Raw genomic sequence first — 25,948 nt, 5'->3', positions numbered from 1 at the left:
CGGAAACAGCGGTGCGCTGGACCGCGGCTTCCGCCTAGCGGCAGCACCCTCCTGTGTCGGATCGTTCATTTGAGCAGACATAGGAGGGGAAAGCTCGCCGCGTCTCTCTCTGTGTCAAACCCCACGCGGGACTGTGAACGTGTGAACTTACCCTTACAGTATGTATTACAGTATGTTTGCCTGTGTATATAGACCACTGACAGTGACTATTTCAGCTTTCTCTTCTAAGCCTTGAAACAGAATGTTTACAGTATTGTACGTTTTTGACCCAGTTTTTGAAGCAGGTTTTTGAGTCAATTTTTGATATTAAAGAAGGACTTTTATTTATTTATTTATGTAGTGTATAGAGCCGTCTGCTTCCAGCTCTGTACACTATGCTGATGCTGGAGGTGTCAAACCCCTACCAATCTAAGGGTCCATTCACACGGAGGAAAATGGTGAGGAATTTGGTGTGGAATTTCAGCGCTGAAAAAAAAAAGCCTCCCATTGACTTCAAAGCTAGCAGAAAAAGGAACCCATTGAAGTCAATGGGAGGCTTTTTTTTCAGCGCTGAAATTCCACACCAAATTCCTCACCATTTTCCTCCATGTGAATGGACCTTCAATGGACCCTTATAGTGAAGATCTATCCTAATAATAGGCCATCAGAATCCATGCATGGACAACCCTTTTAACCCCTGAGCTACTATGACGGGCCCATGCATAGCGAAAAATACAGAAGCCTGCTTGAGTCTAGGTGAAATGTTTCTCACAACGACAGGCCACATAAAAATCGTCATAGCGGCATCTTCTGTAGAAATGAACATCTCAAGGAAAATTCCTTTCTTTTTCCGGCTGTCAGTTTTATTACATTTTTCATTAAACAAAGAACTTCTAGCAGCATGAAAGCATGAACAATAACCGAGAAGTAATTGAGGAGAGGGAAAATTACTTTATATGAAAACTCATGTAAAAAAAAAACTTGCTAAGTGTCCGCCCATGAGCGCCCGTGAGTGTCTTCTGGTCTCTACGGCGAAACCGTCTTTTTTTAAACTGGACATAAAGTCTTGCATGTCCGATCTTGTGTCTGGTTAAAAAAAAACGATTTCCCCGCGGTGAGGCAGAAGACGCTCACGGGTGGACTCTTTGCAAATTCATTCAAATGAATGGGTTAGAAAACAACTGACTGCCATGTTTCCGTCTCCTGTCCAGTTTCTCGGGCAGAAGACGGAAACCTGCAAAGCGGAGACTGGGTGCAGGTGTGAACCCGCCCTCACTCTAGAAAGGGATTGGCATGGGAAGTGATATATCCCCGCATGATAAATCGGCCTTACATTGTTTAAATCCAGTCTTATTGTACACCCACCCTTGAGGAAAGCTGATATGGATTCACTATCAGAATACCTGAAAAATTCACTTTTCGTATGCAGATTTGTCATTATCTTCGTCCTGAGCTAAAGAGAGAAATCCAGTGTGAAAATCAGTCCCATAGAATTGACAAGCTGTGGATTTAAAACTCACACCATAGGTCAATTGCTGCATGGATCTATAGCTGTCAAAATGGCAACAGGTGATTTACCCACATGACCACCACCCTGGCTTTATACTTTTCAGTGTTAGCATTAAATGTACTGTATATAGTGCATTCGCAGATACAGATTATGTTGCCTATATCTGCGCAGGTAGTAAATTCTTTTAATGCTGGTGCACAAGTGGACACAGTTCTCTTACTACCCATTTGACTGATGCCATCTTTGGAGACGGGCATTGTTTACACATGGGACCCACGGACATGGGCTTTAGTGTGTATTCTGGGTTGAGAAACTACCATTTCTGAAGTTCATTAGTGTCCAACAATTTTTAACCATTAGGGTCCATTCGCATGGAGGAAAATGGTGAGGAATTTGGTGTGGAATTTCAACGCTGAAAAAAAAGCCTGCCATTGACTTCAATGGGTTCCTTTTTCTCTAGCAGAAAAAGGAACCTATTGAAGTTAATGGAAGGCTTTTTTTCAGCACTGAAATTCCACACCAAATTCCTCACCATTTTCCTCTGTGTGAATGCACCCTTACTGTTAGACATCTGGAACTCCAAGAAATTATCTTCACTTATTGTCACTTGACAGCTTTTACAGACTACATAAAATCTACCATTCTGTAAACTTCAATATGTTTTCCCAATGGGTGTATTTACCAGAATGTATTTTTGCGTTTACTACTGGTTTTTAACCTGGCCTGTTTGGCCTGGAGACCATCTATATTGCAAGCATGAAGAAGAAACAAGATAATAATATTAACATGATAAATCCATGCCTGCATTTACTATGTCACTCATTGACAACATACATCAGGGATAGGAACAATGTACAAGCTGTTCGCCATTCAAAGGGATCTTCACAATCGCAGATAAATATTGTTACTATTACCTAATGTATCATGTAAGAAGTCACGGACGAAGAAAGAACACAAAATGACTACAGGTCATGAGAAGTTGCCCAGACAAAGCTTTGCTTTCCATATTCTTCTGCTCAGTAAAAGCTCAGGGTTCAGATTAACTGCTTCCAAATGCACAGAGAATAGACATCATTTAGGGCGATGCAAAGACCGGACATTTATTTTCAACTGTTTTCCACCCCAAGGGGACTCCGTCTACCCCAGGACTGTCAAATAAGCAATGGATATGCAAATACCTATTAACATGTCAGATAGGATTATTTGCATTTCAATAGTGTGAACTAGCCTCCATGTTTCACAGCAGCTCCTTGTTATATGGTTTTCTACATTGATGTAAACCAGACATGGAAACCTACTTTATTATATATTACAATTTTTTCTTTCATGCTTTAATGATGACAAGTGATATAAATGGAGCCAATGAATTGATAACACATGAAATGTAAAACATATGAAAGAGTGTGAGAGCTGCCCTGAAATATTCCAAATGTATGATGGATAAAATCTTCGTTTTTTAACTTAAGGCTAAAGTCCCACAGGATGTCCTGCAGTAATAAAGCGCTGCGGGAAAAACCGCTGCGGCAACTCATTGCCGTTCTTCCCGCAGTGCTTGAGACAAAAAATTTGCAGATTTCCTCTGCAGACTTTCTGTTACAATTATCCTTATGTGGAAACCGCTGGCGTTTCCGTAGATATAATTGACATGCTGCAATTTCCAAACTGCGCTGGTTTTGGAAGTCGTTACATGTCTGTGCCACAGTTTTTACCGCAAAGTGGGCATGGAATTTGCAAGAACCCCATCCATTTTGCAGTTAAAGTAAAACACTGCGATTTTTCCCATGGCGTTTTCTTCTCTGGCAAATCACGGCATTTCCAACCCGTGGCGCCTGGCTTAAGGGAAAAATCACATTTTACAGTAAGTGCAAAATGGATGGGATTGTAGCGAATCCCATGCCCACTTTACAGTAAAAACCACTGTGTGGACATGGAGCAATTTCCAAAACCAGCGCAGTTTTGGAAATTGCGGCATGTCAATTATATCTATGGAAACGCTGGCGGTTTTCCCATAGATATAATTGGAACAGAAAGTGCGTGGAGGGAAACTTTCTGCAAACTTTCTGTTTAAAGTGCTGCGAAAAGAACCGTGATACGTTCCCGCAACAGTTTTTCCGCAGCGCTGTATTGCTGTGGGACGTCCCATGAGGCCTTAGTCTCAAGGAGTTTTCCCACTATAGGTACATATCCATTGTAGCGGAAAAGTGTCTGAATGCTGGGAGTCCAACTGCTGGGATCCCAGATATCAGGGGCTCACAAGTGCCCCATGTGAATAAACCAGCGATGTGCCTGCTATAGGACTGCAGGAGATGGCTATGCCACACGTCCCACAAAAGGGAATGGAGCAGTGGCTGTTCTCCTAATACCTGGGGATCCCAGAGATTGGACCGCCCATTGATGAGAGACACTTTTTCCCTATCCACAGATTTACTGGGTAAAGGCCTTTATTTATTTTTTATTCGGTCATTTCTACAATGATTTTGTGCCCCAATTCTGATGCTGGTGATGTGCCAGATTTTTGAACAATTATCAAACCTTTGCACGTTAAAAACATTGAACATGTTGCATCTAGTGGTAAAATGTACAGGAATTATCAATGTGTGTACAAGTTTTTTATTGCAAAATACTGGTCTCAGATGTACTACCTAAATGGGAGTCTAGTATGTACAATGTTGCTCCAAATCTATCAAACAGTGTGTACTTCAGTGCTATACTTGGCCCATCTTTAGCCTTTCTAGATTTAGACTCTTTATTTAAGCCAATATTAATAAATCTTCCCCGTTGTTTTTTTTTTTCCCAAATAGCAAAAGCCAACAATAAATTGTCTGTGTTTCTTATTAAATTATTAGTTGTGACTTATTCGACCGTTCTTCTTACTAATACATCTCTATACATGTTCATAGTTATCAGCAGTATCATGTACAACAACTGTTCTGAAGTCTTCCATAGGTATGGCCATAGATAGGTCTATAAAGGAGCCTGGTACAATTGTTCGTCTTCATGACTAGTCTGTCATCTGTGCAGACAACAAAGTCTACAGAATAGGATTACAGCAAGAATTGCTGTTAAAAATACCAGTCAAACCTGGTAAGCTCTCCCGGATTAAAAAGAACTTATTGGGCCATTTCCTCATGGCCGCCAGAGCTGTCAATCCCGCGACATTGGCGGAGCTCTACGCCGCCCTCGATGCTTGAATTCCTTCAGGAGCTTCTCCTCATGCGGAGAATGGAGGCTCTGGTTGCGGAGGACTCTCCCGACTCCTCCCGGTTCGACCGGCTCTGGCGGCCCTGGATGATCTTTCAGGAATCTTCTGCCTTCTCGTCTTTCTTCCTTGACTAGTCTCTGGCTGCTCTTTCCTTTCTTTCCCCCTCCCTCTTCTTGACTACCCTTCCTTCCTTTCGTGTCTGCTTTTTCCCTCCCTTCTGTGGCTGTCTCGTCATTGTGTATGTCGTTTCTGTTCCCATATAGCGGTTATCGCTGCTTTTCCCTCTCCACCTCTTTTCTCTTTTTTGCTCTTCTACATGTGGCCTGGATTTGGCCTGTTTTTGTTACTTTGTTTCCCTTATTTTTGTGATCACGCGGCCCATGTGGTCTTTCAAGTTGCGGGGCTGGGGGCCTCCCCCCCCTCCCCATTTATACTGTTTGGGGCCTGCGTGCCTGATTTGTCAACCCTTGTTTTTTTTCTTGTATCTTATTCTGTTCAACTGTAAAAATTTCAATAAAACCCGATTATACATAAAAAATACCAGTCAACGTGATGACGATACCAAAATACAAGGAAACTGAGAAAAGGGGTGGTTTTCCATTATAAGGGTGCATTCACACGGAGGAAATGTTGCTGAATTTGGTGTGGAATCCGCATCAGATTCAGCGCTGAAAAAAAAGCCTCCCATTGACGTCAGTGGGTTCCTAGCAGAAAAAGGAACCCATTGAAGTCAATGGGAGGCTTTTTTTCAGCGCTGAATCTGACACGGATTCCACACCAAGTTCTGCGCCATTTTCCTCTGTGTGAATGCACTCTAATCATTCTTTATAGACACTAAAGGAGACTTCTTGCCAGTGTTCCCCCTATTAAATGGTAGGGACTTGTCTCAAAAAGATCAGATAAACTTTTTATTTAGCTCATTTCGACATATAGAGAAAGTGTAAACATGTAAAACTCTTATTAGATTATAGAATTTTACAATAAAACAGACCTGAAGTTACAATATCAATGACAATGGTGCTGTAAACACATCCAACAATATTTGGAAAAGGCTCATGGAATAGAATGAGATTGAAACGTTCTTTCGAACAGAATGCTGTTGAGATATATATCTATCTATATATATATATATATATATATATATATATATATACATATGTGTAACGTGTGTATATTTTATATAATACTCCTCTCATAGATCCTCCACTGCTCCCACTCTGACACTCTCCAGGTTCCTACCAGTTTCTACTTCCAGGTCTTCTTGACACTCAGGAAATACAACTCAGGTCCCCTCTGTAGCCAGTCATAGAAGGAAATATTGTATACTATAGCCTGGACCTGGGAGACATCAGAACAAAAGCAACTGGGGATGGCTGAGGTTAGCAGGATTATTTTACTTATTTCTAGCATTCTAAGTTGTTTCAATCAGTCATTCTAAGGGCATGTTCACACCGTCTTGTCATTTATTTTATTATTGTTATTTTTTTTTTTACATGAGAGTGAGTGCAGATGGTTATTATATCTGCATTAGTCATTAATGTCCATTACTCCCGTCCTATGACGGATGAGAGCAATGGACATTAATAACAGTAATGAGAGGCCACCCTTTCCCCTTAGACATTGCCTGCTGCATCTTGCCAGCTGGCTATGAAGATTCTCAGAATGCAGCAACATCTTATGACATGGCTTTAGCAAAGAAGTAAGTGCTCCTGCTCTAAGCAAAGCTGAGGAACCCCAATGCAGACCTACAAAGGACTCCAGGGCTGTCCGTTCAGTAATTCTGCTGTATGTGACATAAAACACTAAACTCTACAAATGACAGTCATTTATATGTACCCCAAACAACTTCCTTATGCATAACATAGCCTGTCATGCCAATGAAAAATAACTTATGAAATGTGAAGAGGCAAAAAAATTTTAAAAAAATGGTTATTAAGCACCAAACAGACCTGGTCATTAAGCAGTTAAAGGCAAAAATATGCAAAAAAAAACCTATTAAATTTATCATTGAGTAAATGGTCCCAGTCTGTGGTCGCCCTTCACTTTGTAATGTATTACTGGGTCCCCTTATGTATAGTCTTGTGGCCTTTTGACTTCATTTCCTTTGATTGTTTGTTTATGTAAAACTTTATATTGAAACATTTTGACATTGTTTCTTTTTATTCATTATTATATAATAGAACACATGCAGATACATATAAACACCTTATAGTTTGTATACAGTTGAAGAAGAGCTGTCCAGACACACTACAAAGAGTATTCTGCTAGTGGAAAAAAAAAGCTAGCGGAACCCCTTCAATGGGAGGCTTTTTTTTCACCGTGGAAAATTCAGCGCCAAATAAAGCACCATTTTCCTCCATGTGAATGGACCCTAATGAAAGAGGCAATATGTACCTCACAGATACCCCCCCAGCCTGTTCTGATGCCTTCTAGGTAGAGATGAGCGAAAACTGTTCGGATCAGCCGATCCGAACAGCACGCTCCCATAGAAATGAATGGAAGCACCTGTGACGCCGGCTGCCGGCAAAGTCAGCGTCACAGGTGCTTCCATTCATTTCTATGGGAGCGTGCTGTTCGGATCGGCTGATCCGAACAGTGTTCACTCATCTCTACTCCTAGGTCCCCTGTTGTGTACCTTGGTCCCTCGCAACACTCAGGCAATGCTGCGCAACCAATCAATGGTTGAGTTAATTCACGTCTGAGGCCAGTGATTGGCTGAGTGGTCACTTCCTGTGTGTTGAGACGGACCAAGAAGTAGACACCAGCAGGAATCAAGTTTCAAAATGGGAGCAACCATGGCTCAAAATGGATTGGGTATTTGCTAAAAAAAATAAAAACACTGAACAACCCCTTAAACTCGGTTGTGTCTGTGAGGTGAACAATGTACACAGCAGATATATTACAGAATTGGTGATATGGCTTCAACTGGGCTGAAAGGTGTAACTTTAAATAACATCCTATTGTAACAGTAAGCAGACGACATTCATAGTAGTTCTGGAAACAATACATAGAATATTGCTCATTGCTTAAACATTTACCAGTGCTATTCTTCAGTCATATAGTGGAGACAAGAAACAACTAAAGTCCCTAATAAGGAAATATTTCACACAACCTCTAATTTTACTGGAACACTGGCCAAATGCCATTTGGAGCCCCATCATAAAGCTCCAACCTCTTTATTGTACTTTACTAGCAAAGAAATAGAGAATAGAATAAATCAAACTTGTTGAAAAACTAGAACTAGCAACGTGGAAAACACCCTGGCACCTACTACAGGAATTGTGATAGATCACTGAGCAGCATGGCTCCTATACACATCTTCTGTATAAAAAAGGATGTATATGTAGTAGAGAGTATACCCCACATCAGTGGCGTAACTACCGCTGAGGCAGCAGAGGCAGCTGCCACAGGGCCCGACACGTCAGGAGGCCTGGGCCCCCGACGTGTCAATTTGAATTTTTCTTTTTTTTTAACTTCTGTAAGAAGTTAGCCAGGGGCTACCTTGAAACTTTTTTTCGGGGGGTGGGGGGGGGTGGGGGGACATCTCCTGAGGCCAGGGCATCTCCGCTGTTAACTCTTAAAGCGGAGATGCCGAAGCTCGCTGTTACATACCCGGCATCCGGATCATCCGAGTCAGAGGCAGAGTACTGGAAAGCGAACACCCCGTGTTCACTTTCCAGTACTCTGCCAGGAGCGTGACGAGCATGACCTGCCCCTGTATAATGCATCGGAGGGTCCGGATGCCGGGTATGTAATAGCGAGCTTCGGCATCTCCAGTGTAAGAGTTAACAGCGGAGATGACCTGGCCTCAGGAGATGTCTTCTCTCTTCCCCTTCCCCCCCCCAAAAAAAAGGGTCAAGTTAGCCCCCGGCCCCGTACCTTTAAAGTTGCAGGCCGGCTCCTGCGCGACGAGCTTGCAGGAGCCGACCTGTTCAGATGATAATGAAGGCTCCCAGGCCTGTCATCGCTATATTACTATTGCGGCTGGTCTCTATGACCATCTGCAATAGTAATGTATAGAATCTCCCATAGACGACAATACACTTGTATTGCCGTCTATGGGACTTGCAATCAAATGATTGCAGGTTCAAGTCCCTGGGGGGAATTAAAAAAAAAATAAAATAAAGGTACTTTTCAGTTATCGGGCCACTAAGGGACATAATACTGTGTGCAGGGGCCACTAAGGGACATAATACTGAGTGCAGGGGCCACTAAGGGACATAATACTGTGTGTAGGGGCCACTAAGGGACATAATACTGTGTGCAGGGGCCACTAAGGGACAGCGCGCAGGAATGCGGAGGAGGGAGTCGGTCGAGGTCTTCGGTGTCGGTCGGGGGGGGCCCCATGTCAAAAGTTCGCCACGGGGCCCCACCATTCCTAGTTACGCCAATGCCCCACACATATTATAATCTACACTCTCATCAGACTATCATAGTATTGTATATGCAGTAGAGAGTATACCCCATACATATTATAATCTCCACTGTCATCAGAATATCATAGTATTGTATATGCAGTAGAGAGTATGCCCCACATATATTATAATCTCTACTATCATCAGACAATCGTAAGGATGTATATGCAGTAGAGAGTATACCCCATACATATTATAATCTACACTCTCATCAGACTATCATAGTATTGTATGTGTAGTAAAGAGTATGCCCCACATATATTATAATCTCCACTCTCATCAGAATATCAAAGGGTCATATATAAAATAGAGAGTATACCCCACACATATTATAATCTTCACTATCATCAGAATATCATAGGGTCATATATAAAATAGAGAGTATACCCCATACAAATTATAATCTCCACTATCATCAGACTATCACAGTATTGTATATGTAGTAGAGAGTATGCCCCACACATATTATAATCTACACTATCATCAGAATATCAAAGGGCCATATATAAAGTAAAGAGTATACCCCATACATATTATAATCTTCACTATCATCAGAATATCATAGGGTCATATATACAGTCCTATGAAAAAGTTTGGGCACCCCTATTAATCTTAATCATTTTTAGTTCTAAATATTTTGGTGTTTGCAACAGCCATTTCAGTTTGATATATCTAATAACTGATGGACACAGTAATATTTCAGGATTGAAATGAGGTTTATTGTACTAACAGAAAATGCGCAATATGCATTAAACCAAAATTTGACCGGTGCAAAAATATGGGCACCTCAACAGAAAAGTGACATTAATATTTAGTAGATCCTCCTTTTGCAAAGATAACAGCCTCTAGTCGCTTCCTGTAGCTTTTAATCAGTTCCTGGATCCTGGATGAAGGTATTTTGGACCATTTCTTTCTACAAAACAATTCAAGTTCAGTTAAGTTTGATGGTCGCCGAACATGGACAGCCCGCTCTCAAATGATCTGAAAACAAAGATTGTTCAACATAGTTGTTCAGGGGAAGGATACAAAACGTTGTCTCAGAGATTTAACCTGTCAGTTTCCACTGTGAGGAACATAGTAAGGAAATGGAAGACCACAGGGACAGTTCTTGTTAAGCCCAGAAGTGGCAGGCCAAGAAAAATATCAGAAAGGCAGAGAAGAAGAATGGTGAGAACAGTCAAGGACAATCCACAGACCACCTCCAAAGAGCTGCAGCATCATCTTGCTGCAGATGGTGTCACTGTGCATCGGTCAACTATACAGCGCACTTTGCACAAATAGAAGCTGTATGGGAGAGTGATGAGAAAGAAGCCGTTTCTGCACGTACGCCACAAATAGAGTTGCCTGAGGTATGAAAAAGCACATTTGGACAAGGCAGCTTCATTTTGGAAACAAAAATTGAGTTGTTTGGTTATAAAAAAAGGCGTTATGCATGGCGTCCAAAAAGAAACAGCATTCCAAGAAAAACACATGCTACCCACTGTAAAATTTGGTGGAGGTTCCATCATGCTTTGGGGCTGTGTGGCCAATGCCGGCATCGGGAATCTTGTTAAAGTTGAGTCGCATGGATTCCACTCAGTATCAGCAGATTCTTGAGAATAATGTTCAAGAATCAGTGACGAAGTTGAAGTTACGCCGGGGATGGATATTTCAGCAAGACAATGATCCAAAACACCGCTCCAAATCCTCAGGCATTCATGCAGAGGAACAATTACAATGTTCTGGAATGGCCATCCCAGTCCCCAGACCTGAATATCATTGAACATCTGTGGGATGATTTGAAGCGGGCTGTCCATGCTCGGCGACCATCTAACTTAACTGAACTTGAATTGTTTGTCCAAAATACCTTTATCCAGGATCCAGGAACTGATTAAAAGCTACAGGAAGCGACTAGAGGCTGTTATCTTTGCAAAAGGAGGATGTACTAAATATTAATGTCACTTTTCTGTTGAGGTGCCCATACTTTTGCACCGGTCAAATTTTGGTTTAATGCATATTGCGCATTTTCTGTTAGTACAATAAACCTCATTTCAATCCTGAAATATTACTGTGTCCATCAGTTATTAGATATATCAAACTGAAATGGCTGTTGCAAATACCAAAATATTTAGAACTAAAAATGATTAAGATTAATAGGGGTGCCCAAACTTTTTCATAGGACTGTAAAGTAGAGAGTATACCCCATACATATTATACAATACTGTGATAGTCTGATGATAGTGGAGATTATATGTAGTAGAGAATATGCCCCACATATGTTATAATCTCCACTCTCATCAGACTATCATAGTATTGTACAGGTATGTGTAGTAGAGAGTATACCCCATACATATTATAATATCCACTATCATCAGAATATCAAAGGGTCATATATAAAGTATAGAGTACACTCACCGGCCACTTTATTAGGTACACCTGTCCAACTGCTCGTTAACACTTAATTTCTAATCAGCCAATCACATGGCGGCAACTCAGTGCATTTAGGCATGTAGACATGGTCAAGACAATCTCCTGCAGTTCAAACCGAGCATCAGTATGGGGAAGAAAGGTGATTTGAGTGCCTTTGAACGTGGCATGGTTGTTGGTGCCAGAAGGGCTGGTCTGAGTATTTCAGAAACTACTGATCTACTGGGATTTTCACGCACAACCATCTCTAGGGTTTACAGAGAATGGTCCGAAAAAGAAAAAACATCCAGTGAGCGGCAGTTCTGTGGGCGGAAATGCGTTGTTGATGTCAGAGGAGAATGGCCAGACTGGTTCGAGCTGATAGAAAGGCAACAGTGACTCAAATAGCCACCCGTTACAACCAAGGTAGCCAGAAGAGCATCTCTGAATGCACAGTACGTCGAACTTTGAGGCAGATGGGCTACAGCAGCAGAAGACCACACCGGGTGCCACTCCTTTCAGCTAAGAACAGGAAACTGAGGCTACAATTTGCACAAGCTCATCGAAATTGGACAATTGAAGATTGGAAAAACGTTGCCTGGTCTGATGAGTCTTGATTTCTGCTGCGACATTCGGATGGTAGGGTCAGAATTTGGCGTCAACAACATGAAAGCATGGATCCATCCTGCCTTGTATCAACGGTTCAGGCTGGTGGTGGTGGTGTCATGGTGTGGGGAATATTTTCTTGGCACTCTTTGGGCCCCTTGGTACCAATTGAGCATCGTTGCAACGCCAAAGCCTACCTGAGTATTGTTGCTGACCATGTCCATCCCTTTATGACCACAATGTACCCAACATCTGATGGCTACTTTCAGCAGGATAATGCGCCATGTCATAAAGCTGGAATCATCTCAGACTGGTTTCTTGAACATGACAATGAGTTCACTGTACTCCAATGGCCTCCACAGTCACCAGATCTCAATCCAATAGAGCATCTTTGGGATGTGGTGGAACGGGAGATTCGCATCATGGATGTGCAGCTGACAAATCTGCGGCAACTGTGTGATGCCATCATGTCAATATGGACCAAAATCTCTGAGGAATGCTTCCAGCACCTTGTTGTATCTATGCCACGAAGAATTGAGGCAGTTCTGAAGGCAAAAGGGGGTCCAATCCGTTACTAGCATGGTGTACCTAATAAAGTGGCCAGTGAGTGTATACCCCACATACATTATAATCTCCACTATCATCAGAATATCATAGGGTCATATATGAAGTAGAGAGTACACATCTATAACACTGTGTACACCTTCAATACAGCTTCTATTACCAAGCAAATAACATCAGTTTTTAATAAAGAAGTTTAGAAAGATCCATGGGGCTAAAAGTTTTCTTTTTCTAAATATGAGCTCAGAATGTGGTGATTGTTGATTGATGGCCTCTTAAAGTATGTTGTGCAGAAGGTCCGCAAATCTTCCTTCCTTTCTTTGAATTGCATATGGTAGAAAGATGAGTGGAAGTGCTTGCCATTCTTTTTGGGTAACATGACCTTTTCTATTTATTTAGGATCTATAAAGGCCATTGACAGCAAAGTAGATGAAGCCATATTCAGTAGTATCCTGTGTTAAACCAGCTGAGTTAATCACCTTACTAATGAACCAAAGGGTTGACCATGACTGAACATAGTGTTATTTTAATGTGTGGGTTTTTTTTGCTTTTATAGGGCCCCAAAATTTCTGATGGCAGCCATGCACCTTGAGGCCTTTGGGTTGATCTAAATTAGATTCTATTGGCCGTATAATCTAATGTATTTCATTTTGTCACAGTATGTGAACTCCAGTATTAAACTTATCCACAATACAGTGCGGTCAAAAGTTCTCACTAAACTACAACTTTGCAATGTTTTTGTGGGTTTTTTTTTTAACAATTGTAAAATTAATTTTAGGCTAATGTATTTGTCACTTCTATGCACAGCCTTCATGTACTTTGTGTACTATGCTGTAGTGTATTCATACATCTGCATTATCTTGTAGAGGAACTGCATGTTTAGAACTGCTTGGCCCTATAATTGAGGTTTGTGGCTAAAGAAGTCATGTCCTTAAAAATTCATTTTTTCCTATCCACAGAATATAATAGCAGTATATAAAGAGCATATATGGCTAAACTCCAGAGATGTCCTCAGAGTGCTTGTATACCTGATAAGAACTCCCTGAGTGCTATAGGGTCTGTATTATTTAATGGCCATATAGGTGGATAGCCATCCATCAAATACAAGAACAGATCTGGTATACAGTAGTAGCATCTTCTTGTGGAAAGCTCTGTTTTGACTCATAAAGGGAATTCTTGAGAAAGGTACCTCACTCCATGATGTCCATGTGCCCTAATACAGCATGAGACAACCCTTTTAAATAAACTTAGAGTTTGGGAAAGTTACTCCAAGACACACTGGGGGGAATTTAAGATGACAACACCGTTTTTCTGCCAGTAAATTAACAGATTTGTGACCTTTTACTTTTTAGGCTAAGGCAAGGGCCCATCAGCCTAGCAAATTTGCTATAGTTTATGCCAGCTACCCAATGGTATTGCTTCCATTCTGGGGGATATAGTTGAGGGCAGTGTTTTGTCAAAGCATGCTGGGAGTTGTAGTTTTGTAAAAACTGGAGAGCCACAGGTTGGAGAACATTGGGTTAGGGGAGCAACAGGATCTTATTCAGATGTTATCACCTGTTATGTGCTTACTAGGCCAGTAACAAACTGTTTGTCATACTATAGTAGTATCTCCTGTAGTAACTGATGACCTATCCTAAGGACAGCTATATCAAAGTCCTAGAAATCCTGTAAAATTGGATTTAACCCCTTAAGGACCAGGCCATTTTTTGGTTTCGCATTTTCGTTTTTCCCTCCTCACATTTCAAGAGCCATAACTTTTTCATTTTTCAGTTCACAGAGTCACATGATGGCTTATTGTTTGCGGGACAAATTGTACTTTGTAATGGCATCATTCAATATGCTGTGCAATGTACTGGGAAGCTGGAAAAAAATTCAGAATGAGGTGCAATTGGAGAAAAAATGCATTTGCGCCATTTTCTTATGGGTTTAATTTTTACAGCGTTCACTGTTTGGTACAAATGACATGTTACCTGTGTTCTACGTGTCAGTACGAACGCGGTGATACCAAATTTATATAGTATTTGAAATGTTTTGATACTTTTAAAAAAATGATAAACTTTACAAAATAGAAAAAAATTTATGTGTCATCATGTTCTAACACCTGTAACTTTTTCATATTTCCTTCTATGGAGCTGGTTGTGGTGTCTTTTTATGCGGGACAAGATGACGTTTCTATTGATACCATTTGGGGAAAGATCTGATGGTTTGATCACTTTTTATTCAATTTTTTATAGGAGGCAAAGTGTTGAAAAAAACGCTTTTTGGCTGTTTTTATTTTTTTTGCCGCTACGCCGTTCGCAGTACGGGATAAATGTTTTAATATTCTAATAGTTCGGGCATTTTGGAGCGCGGGGATACCTAATATGTTTATGTTTAATGTTCTTTAATTACTTTTATAGCTGATCTAGGGAAAGGGGGGTGATTTGAACTTTTATATTTTTTTTATTTTTTTAATACTTTTAAAAACTTTTTTTTTTCTTCTGTTACATTTATGATCAGACCCCTTAGGTACCTTGAAACCTAGGGGGTCTGATCGCTCATACTATTCACTGCAATACTACAGTACTGCAATGAATAGCAGAATCCCAGCACTTGTATTAGACGATGCCTCTGGCATCGTCTAATAGATCTCGGGCAGAGACAAGCCTGGAAGCCTTCAATAGGCTTCCGGCTGTCATAGCAACCGATCACCGCCCTCATGTGACGTTCAGGAGGGCGGCGATCGGGGAAACATGGCGGCGTCCATGCCGCCTGCGCTGTTTACACGCTGCGGTCGCGTTTGACCGCAGTGTGTAAAGGGTTAACAGCAGCGATCGGCTCGGGCACCGACCGCTGCTGTTATTGGCAGGTCCTGGCTGTATTATACAGCCGGCATCTGCCGTGTATGGAGCGAGCTCAGCGTGTGAGCTCGCTCTATACATCCCCATGCGACCCATGACGTACAGTTACGTCAAGGGTCGCTAAGAGGTTAAAAAAACTGTCTGTAAAAGTGTGTTTAAATATGACTTTATTAGCCATATTCAACTGATGGTGTAGCCTAAGCTATTGTCCCAAAAGTTCTATGGGCATCCTGTTTCTCCATTAGCTGCTAAACAAAGGGGTTGTCTAGGTTCCTTACATCTAATATCTATATTCTACATGTTAAAAGGGTTGTCCAAGACTATCATACTAAGATCAACTACCTCTTCTCAGGAAGTGACCTCATGTCAAATGGAATTGAGCTTCAGCATGGCCATGTACGAGATATCACTTCGTGAGAAGAGGCAGTAGAGCTCAGTATGATAGGCTTGGACAACCCCTTTAACATGTACAGTATGGACATCAGATGGAAGCAGTTATAATACTGACCACTGTTGATGAATGGAAGATCATGCCAGTCCATTTTGTTTATTACATTTGACAGATTGAACACAGGCTTTATGACTCTGTGCTGGTGAATGGGCTCTAAAAGTATACCAAAACCATGATTTAGTCAGACTCACATGGGATCCAACACTTGAATTCTTGATCCCCTTTAAAGAGGACCTTTCACCATCTGAGGTACATTCGGATTAATACACCGCTAGAAAGCCGACAGTGCGCTGAATTCAGCGCACTATCGGCTTTCTCGTCCTGTGCCCTGGGTGAAGAGCTATAGGTGCCGTTACCGTAGCTCTTCACTGTCAGAAGGGCGTTTCTGACAGTCAGCCAGGAACGCCCTTCCTTACGGCAGCGTCTATTGCGCTGTACTGTGAGAGCGCTTAGCATCATCGCTAGGTGGTAGGTAAGCAACGCCCCCTCTTACAGTACAGAGCTAAAGACACTGCTGTGAGGAAGGGTGTTCCTGACTGACTGTATGAAACGCCCTTCTGACAGTGAAGAGCTACGGTATCGGCACCTATAGCTCTTCACCCAGGGCACAGGATGAGAAAGCCAATAGTGCACTGAATTCAGCCCACTGTCGGCTTTCTAGCAGTGTATTAAACCGCATGTGCCCCAGGAGGTGAAAAGTCCTCTTTAACTGACGATTAAACCAATTAATAATATTTTTTCATTAGTTTTGAACATTGTTCGTCTCCTGCTAGGTAAAATAAGACATGAGGTGGTTGTTAGATATAAGTCTAAATCTGTAGTCTGTTTCGACCCTCGCTGCTGTTAAAAGGTAGTTAAGAAAATGCTAGACTACAAAGCCAGACGAACGTGAAGAAGCCATCTCATTTTTTATAGTTCAATTCAAGGGGTTTTCCAAGACTACTTAGGATAGGTCATCAATATCAGATCAGTGGGAATTCAAAACCTGGACCAACATTCAACAGCTTGAGCTATTATACCAGACTCAGCACAGTGAACAGAGCCAGGCCAATACAACTCCATCCACTAAGTAGTGGTCAGATTACTGCTGCACAGCTCCCGTGCACTTGTGACTACTGTGCTGGGTTACTGCAGCTCAGTTCACATTTGAGTGAATTGGAGTTGACCTGCAGTAACCAAACACAGCCACAATATAGTGGGTGAAGTTGTTCTGTTCCAGCTCCACATGGTACGCTACCTCCATCACCACAGCTCCTGCTGTTGACTTATTGATGGTGGTGCCAGATGCTGGATCAACACTGATTAAAGAGGACTTTTCATCAGATCGGGCACATGCAGTGTTATATACTGCTGGAAAGCTGACAGTGCACTGAATTCAGCGCACTATCGCTTTTCCTGATCTGTGCCCCGGGTAAAGCGCTATCGGTCCCGGTACCGTAGGGCTTTACAGTCAGAAGGGCGTTTCTGACACTTAGCCACGGACGCCCTTCTGCCCAGCAGCGCCTATCGCGCTGTACTGTGTGAGTGGGGAGGAACGCCCCCTCCCTCTGCTCACACAGCTCGTCCATAGACGAGTATTATCAGGAGCGGGAGGGGGAGTTCCTCCCCGCTCCACAGTATCGGGAAAGCCGATAGTGTGCTGAATTCAGCGAACTGTCAGCTTTCCAGCAGTATATAAAACTGCATGTGCCCGATCTGATAAAAGGTCCTCTTTAAATATTTAGGATCTCTCTGAAGGAAAGGTAAAAGGCAGCAGGGAAAAATGCAAAAAAAAAAAAAACACACACGCTTGCTTTCCTACTTTAGGCTAAGGCCCCATGGGTCGTAATCGCAGCGCTTTGAAGAGAAAGGTCACAGAGTTTTCCTCCGCGGACTTTCTCTTCCCATTATATCTATGGGAAAGCCGCCGGTGTTTCCGTAGATATAATTGACATGCTGCGATTTGCAAAGCCGCAACGGCTTTGCAAATCGCAGCGTGTCTGTACTGCATTTTTTTCCGCACAGTGGGCATGGGATTCCCATGAACCCCATCCCCTTTGCTTGCACTGTAAAACACTGTGATTTTTCCCGCAGCGTCTCCGCTGCGGGCAAATCGCAGCGTTTACGTCCCGTGGCACCCTGGACTTACTTGGGATAGGCCATATCTGATCTGTTGGGGGCTTGTAAAGTGGTCCTAAATCAATCAGCTATACACAACCCCTTGTGACACCTGTACTATACACAACATGGGGCTTGAAGCAGATAGCTTCTCTCCTTATATAGTGGCTGGGTGCCAGTACTGCAACTCAGCTACCACTGAAGTCAAAAGGAGCCCATATTTTGTATAGTATGGGTATTGGAAGTTGCCCTACACAGTTGATCAGTGCAGGGCCCACTTATCAGAAAAGGATAGGCCATAAAAACCTAAATCCTGGAGAACCACTTTAAATCTCATTCATTTTGATGGGACTGCAAAATGCTGCATATTTTTCACCACATTTCAGCAACACCCAAAAATACTGTGTTTTCGGAAAATGTGGCCTGAGCCTCAAGTAAGAAAAGATGATGCAGGAGACAAAATCTAATGAAATAATATGATCAATCTGGTTATTATTAGGCTTACCAGCTACAGTGTTTAGTAAGTGTCAGTCTTAAAGGGAAATTATATTTCCCATAACCCTTTTTTTAATGTAGATTGTGAGCCCCATATAGAGCTCACAATGTACATATTTCCCTATCAGTATGTTTTTGGAATATGGGAGGAATTCCACGGAAACATGGGGAGAACATACAAACTCCTTGCAGATGTTGTCCTTGGCGGGATTTGAACCCAGGACTCCAGCGCTGCAAGTCTGAAGTGCTAATCACTGAGCCACTGTGTTGCCCCTGTATTTCCCATTACTTTCGACATGTCACATGTCTACGATGTAAGACCCCCATCAATGGCTAGTCTATAGGAGCTATGATGCTATATTGAGTGACATGCATCTTTCTCTTCATTTTATTTCCGAGACATGAAGGGAAGACATAAATTAGCATGATAGTCTATGATAGGTCTTCAAGAGTAAGGGGACATGATGCTGAGTGACATGTCAGAAGCTGTGATAAAAGAACCTTACACGTTAAACAGACTATCAGATGACCATTCATTCATAGATGGATAGGATAGCTGACATTCCCATACATGGGTATGATCGGTGACATTCCCAAACTTACCTAAATTTTTAATAATCCTATCTGGTATCAGTACTCAAAGGTAATTAACAAAAAATGCACATCAATATTATCTCAAAATATAATTTTTATTACATGACATATAGATAGAGAGAAAACAAGAAAAAAACATACAATAAAATCAAGTAAAAACATACAAACGACTGGGAGAGTGGAGGTCACAGTGTAGCATCGGAACAATATACAACATAAATCCATGGTTAACACTATAGATGTGCTGTAATATACAATTCATGGTCACTATATACTCTCCATGATCAAACGATACAATGATCCTATATGGTATATAATAAAGCTATGAAGCCAGTAAATAGGCAGGTTAAGTAAAATACTATATAGAAATGTAATTGTGACCACCCAGAGGGAGTGACTATTAAATAAAAGGAGTCATTACCATGATTCATACGTCACAACAGTACCACAACATACATAGGATAACTCATAAAAGGCCTGATAATTTCATACCTGTCATGTTAGTAAGTCATAGAGCAATACGCAACGACCCAAATGATACCAAGCATAATACTAACATAGATGCCCACCGCTGCGACCACCACTCAGACATGTGTTTCGCACACCCTGCTTCCTCAGGGCGCTGCCAATGTAGGAGTATGTGGACCACAGGATGCTGGGTGCCAGGTGCTAGATGTGGCATCTCTTTGTACAAGTGGCATGCACTAGGGATTCAGGAAGATGATGAGAGTTATGGGTCTGCACTCTGGGCATCCATGGGGGGGTCATGATAGTTATGGGGCATGTGCTAAGATTTTAGTGAATCTCCCCTTTAAGACTGTGTAGCAGCTCAGTGACCATGGTAGGAGTGAAGCTTCGAGCACAGAGCTGCCTGCAGAAGGAATCCACAGAGCAGAAAGTTTGCTCTCCATCCCTGAGCCATAGGGGGCACATCATTCATGTATAACAATAACCAGGATTGTCCTAAGTACACTGCTAGAAACTCTAATGTCTAGACAGGACACAATCCTGGGCACACTGCTGGGCACAGCCGGCTTACCTTGTCCTCGCTGAGGTTCTGCAGCAGCTCCTTCCCAGCAGAAGTCTTAATCTCCACTCCGTGATTCTCCATTTCTTTGTTGCCGGTCACCTTCTCCGAAGTCTGGTTGTTTGCCCCTTGGCGGGCAGAGTTGCTCTTTCTACCCCCTCTCTGCCCCACATTGAGGGAGTCAAAGTCTATAGTCTTACTCTCATAGGCGCCCTCCACATTACAGAACATGCCCCCATACTTGACCCGGGGAACCTGGTCTGCCGTGCCCGGGCGGGCTAGGTACACTGGCAGGTCATCTTCCTTGTCCCATCCCCTGTTGCCTGATGCCATGGCTGAGACGGAGCGGAGCTGGAGCCGAGCACAGTCCTAAGAGCAGGGACAGGAGGAGAACAGCTGCGGAGCACGGCCACAGGTGGCGCTGATGAGTCCGCTGTGCACAGCACTGACACGAATACATAGGCAGACGCTCGGGGCCGGCTGTGCACTCACTAGTAACAATGCAGCGCTGGGCGGGGAAGTCCTCATGGAGCCCTGCCAGCAGCTACGAAACTACTTGCTTTCACTTTCTTTCTCCCTAACCCTCGCCCTGCCGCCTTCCAACACCACACTATAGAGCACTCGCAGCAGCTCCAGCAGCTCTTAGTTCTAGCCCAAGGTGGCTAGTACTCTTAACAATTGGCTGTAGGCCTTTGCCATGTATAGGAAGGAGCCCGAGGATGGCTGTGCAGAGGTCGCCACTCACTAGCAACAATGAGACCTGGGCTGCTGCTGACCGTGACAGGATTAGTCCATTCTGTACTGTGTCAGTCCTGTCAGGGTCGGGGGAAGATGTAATAGTGACACACTGCATGGAGCTTTGTGCATGACTGTAGTCTATATACAAATGTATTATAATCTATATACAGGAGCATTGTACATTACTGTAGTCTATATACAAGTGTATTATAATCTATATACAGGAGCATTGTACATTACTGTAGTCTATATACAAGTGTATTATAATCTATATACAGGAGCATTGTACATGACTGCAGTCTATATACAAGTGTATTATAATCTATATACATGGAGCATTGTACATTACTGTATTCTATATACAACTGTATTATAATCTACATTCAAGTGTATTCTAATCTACATTTTTCCAATGCAGGGGGCATTTCCTTATGCAGCATCCATTTTAACCGAAATGCAGATTAACCAAAGTGCATTTACACACAGCATGATATGAGCTTCACTCTTCTTCTCATCACACAGACATATTCTCCTCTATTCCACCCAACTCTGCTTGCTGTTGTGCATCTCCATTCAACTCCTGATGTAACAGTGAATGGTGTATGATCCTCTATTCCACCCAACTCTGACGCTAGGTTCACACTAGCGCCCGGAGTCCGTTCTGAGCTTTCTGTCTTCTGCATGCAGAAGTCGTAAAGCTCAGACCGAGTCCGGCAATGTGCACCGGTGAGCGTTTTATGCTCTCCGCCGCGAAACCGTTTTTTTTAAACCGGACACAGAGTACTGCATGTCCGACTCTGTGTCCGATTTTAAAAAAAAACGGTTTCGCGACGGAGAGCATAAAACGCTCACGGCCAGACATCTTTCAAACCCATTCAATTGAATGGGTTTGAAAGAGTCCTGCAGGTTTCCGTCTCCTGCTCTGCTTTGTGTAGGAAACGGAAACCTGCATGAACGGAGGCCAGGACGCAGATGTGAACGAGCCCTGACTGATTACTGAATCCTATCCTAGCATTTCATCCAGGCTGTATTTATGCATTTCCATATGTTCTTATCTGTACTAGTGTCAGCCTTTTGATGCCCACTGATTTTATGACTGTTTCTGATCATTGTTTATTTGGATCCACACAGCCCAGTCTCCTCATGTGTCACACTTTGTAGATTAATTAGTTAACGACTTAAATTAGTGCCAGTTCTAAAGCTCTGCTTCTCTATATAAGTAGATACAGTTAATGGGAGAAGCATTTCCAATGCAGCATCCATCTTAATCGAAGTGCAGATAAACCAAAGTGCAGTTACACATGGCACTTAAACAGGGCACAAAACAGGCAAACCATGGAAAAACACCCAGTACATGTCAACCTAAAACAACAAGCTTTAACACATGGTATCATGGAGCTTACTATCTTAGCAATTGTCTTCCTGCAGACTTCCCCCTCCATCTTTCCCACCAGTGCACACCATCCATATAAGTCCCACTCTTCTTCCTTCTCCCATGTACAGCTCTCACACACTTTTCTCACTCTTTAAAGGGATTCTACTATTAAAATCATTTTTTTTCTCACTAACACGTAGGAATAGCCTTAAGAAAGGCTATCCTTCTCCTACCTTTAGATGTCTTCTTGCCGTTCGGTAGACATGCCGGTTTTTGTCAGTATGCAAATGAATTCTCTTGCAGCACTGGGGGCGGTCCTCAGTGCTCAAACAGCACTGGGCACATCCCCAATGCTGCGAGAGAAATCTCAAGCGCAGCCTCCATCTTCTTCAGGAACGGCCTCTTCACATGTCAAACTTCTAGGCCTCGGGCAGAGCCGACTGTGCATGCCCACAGTCCACAAGAAAATGGCCACTTACTTGGTAGAGTAAAAATGTTAGAGTACATTGCAGCATCCTCTACTATGGGTTCTTGAGCTGTCTATGTGCAGCTCATTGTACACACATACCATAGATACAACCAAGTGAATGAGGTCTAAGGGCCCCTTTACACGGAGTATACGCTGGCTGATTCTGAACGTGTAAACATTCCGAATCAGCGGCGTTTAAAATAGATCCCATTGCTTTCTCTTGGGAGCCGGCATACATGCACTCCCCATAGAAATGAATGGGCTGCTTTTTTCCATTCATTTCTATGGGGAGCGCACATATGTCGGCTGCCATAGAAAGCAATGGGATCTGTTTTAAATGCCGCTGATTTGGAACGTTTACACGTTCAGAATCAGCCAGCGTATACTCCGTGTGAAGGGACCCTAAGAGGGGTCATAAAATACACCAAATTAAACCTCATGCACCATTTTTTCATGTAGTGATGTTAGGAAGGGGAAATCTATATAACATAGTGGTGCCAAATATAATGTGCCATAAGCACCATTTTGTTACATTTGACAGAATATTTGCTAGGTTATGAAAATATGTAAATACATAATGATGATGAAGCTATCCACCCACTCCACTATATAAAGGTGGCTATACACATTTCATAGTTGTTGGTCAATGACTATTTCTCCCAACAATAGAAAGAAGGAACCAATGCTCATGTCTTAATTCCCATGGGAGCAAAAGGATGTTACAGACTGAAACCTAACATGCCCCATCCATGTTCTCTCTAGACAGCTGTTGTCAGTAGAAAGTCAGGATACCCCCATACATACTAGCTGGTCTTCTGTTCTCACCAAAGTCAGTGGATTTGGCAACAAGTAAATGATCTAAGTGCAGTTACATTTTAATTATGGGAGTGGGAAAAGCTACCAGGGGATCAGGAATAGTGAATACAATAATGGTGGGGTGCCATAACTCCTGATTTGCGCCTCACTTGCCACATTGTGCAAATGTGAAAGGGGCAGGCCATGGTGGGAGTTCCCATTATATCTATTATAACTCACACCAGCTGTCTCCATTTTGGAGCTTGGGGGTGCATCTGATTTATGAAGACACCGGAGCCTCTTCATAAATCAGTTGTACTCTGTGCCTGTTGGGATCTTTATTAAAGGGATTCAATCATTAAAAAACTATTTTTTTGTCCCTAACATGTGGGAATAGCCTTAAGAAAGGCTATTCTTCTCCTACCTTTAGAAGTCTTCTCTGCGCTCTCGTTTGGTAGAAATCTGAGTTTTCTTCTGTATGCAAATAAGTTCTCTTGCAGCACTGGGGGCGGTCCCCAGTGCTCAAACAGCACTGGGGGTATCCCGAATTCTACGAGAGAAATCTCCAGCGCCGCCTCTATCTTCACCTGGAACGGCCACTCCCTGCATCTTCTTCCAGCGCTGGCTTCAAACCACTGGGCATGCGCTGTTGGCTCTGCCGTTGAGCCTTGGGCAGAGCCGACTGCGTATGCCCGTGGCCATTTTCTCGTGGCCGCTTACTCCAGCTTACTGTGTAAGCAGCCACAAATGGCTGTGTAAACGGCCAATGGAAACTTGCTGTGGGCATGCGTAGTCGGCTCTGTCTGAGGCCTGATGGCAGAGCCGACTGTGCATACCTAGAAGTTTGAAGCCGACGCAGGTAGAGGCCATTCCAGGTGAAGATAGAGGCGGCGCTGGAGATTTCTTTTGCAGCAATGGGGACGCCCCCAGTGCTGCAAGAGAATTCATTTGTATACAGAAGAAAATCGGGATTTCTACCAAATGGCGGCGCGGAGAAGACATCTAAAGGTAGGAGAAGAATAGCTTTTCTTAAGGCTATTCCTACATGTTAGGGAAAAAAATAGCTTTTTAATGATTGAATCCCTTTAAGACAGGAGTACAAAACGCCAGTCATAATAAATCTGCCCTGTTGTATACAGGAGAAAAACACAGTGAATAATGAACAAGGTAAAGCGGAAAGAACACAAAGGAGATGATTCAGACTAGAATAATCCTAAAGGGCCATCCTGCCAATCGGCTGATCACCTTGGGTCTCACTTGTGCCATTTACACTAAATAGTTAATAGTCAGGCACATATTTCCTCTGTATGGTGCGTTATTGCAATTAAATCTTTATTGGATTCAATTATGCCTTTAAACAGGTTTTTTAATCTGTTTTCTGTCTGTAAAAGATGCCATCTTGTATTTTTTTTTCATTCTGTTATTCACTTTGTGGTTACAACAACTGGTAAGTGATGTTGAAGGCAAGTCAACCAACATTTCACCCTATTAGAACATAAGTTAGGTTACCAAAATAAATCCTTACTGAATATAGACTATGCGGAGCTCTCATCACAACTGCAGTGTGAAAGGTTTGATCCCTCTTTCTACATATGTGCAGCGGCCACTTCACACCTGCTTAGACCACTGTGCCCAAACCATAAGGGCCCTCTTGGACTGAGATCTAATATCAGGAAAATGAATGGAATGGCCAATTACAAAAATAAAAGTGCAGAAATATCTCACCGGTCTGATTAATTGCAGAAATAAACATTTGTTACGTTTCCTCCTTTATTCTTGGCAGCAGAAGAAAACAAGGTATTCGGCCAAAAAACACTGACACAGTCCTGAAACAATTGTTACTTTCTGTCTGACACGCATGACCTAGGTAATTGATGTGATCACCCTGCCTTTCACGCTTCCAGAACATAGGGTATGCAAGGTTTATGTACCCCACTGCTATATTCAAATATATTCAAGAAATAAATTTTGAAATTGCAAATATTTTACTTTAAGTATACTAGTGGTATTATACCATCTAAATTGGCACTTCCAAGAGGTTGGGCTACATGCTCAATATTGTCAGTATTTATGCCATATTGTAACCAGTGCTTATTGCCATAACTGGTGGCTTCCATGGTAAACCACACGGATGGGGTCACGAGCCACATGTGGATCCCAAACTTTTGTTTGCGGACAACTAAGATACAGTATGATCTTGTGAAGTCCACTACAGCACAAATTCATAGCGTCAAACTGTTGAAAATTGTTTCTATAGACAATGGCCATGGTTTCAGGCAATGTGTCTTCAAGTAGGCAGGATGTCACAAAATATACAATTGGTATGGACAGTAAATGAAGTAGAGCACACTGTAAATGTTTTAGGACACACACTTTTTACATACCAAACCACTTATTTACATACTA

General features: G+C 42.5%; 1 protein-coding gene across 1 annotated transcript in view; it reads right to left on the bottom strand.

Moving 5' to 3' along the window:
* Window positions 1-20,548, bottom strand: part of DPYSL3 (dihydropyrimidinase like 3) — a 100,675-nt gene extending 80,127 nt beyond the window's left edge. Inside the window, exon 1 of the mRNA XM_075274722.1 lies at window positions 20,178-20,548. Coding sequence (XP_075130823.1) covers window positions 20,178-20,498 — 321 coding nt within the window. The 5' untranslated portion in view covers window positions 20,499-20,548. The remainder of the gene's footprint in view (window positions 1-20,177) is intronic.
* Between the last annotated feature and the right edge of the window lie 5,400 nt (window positions 20,549-25,948).

Source organism: Leptodactylus fuscus, chromosome 5 (assembly GCF_031893055.1).
Source record: "Leptodactylus fuscus isolate aLepFus1 chromosome 5, aLepFus1.hap2, whole genome shotgun sequence".
Classification (NCBI taxonomy): domain Eukaryota; kingdom Metazoa; phylum Chordata; class Amphibia; order Anura; family Leptodactylidae; genus Leptodactylus; species Leptodactylus fuscus.
The sequence above is the reverse complement of the archived record's forward strand: the minus strand, read 5'-3'. Positions and strand labels throughout refer to the sequence as shown.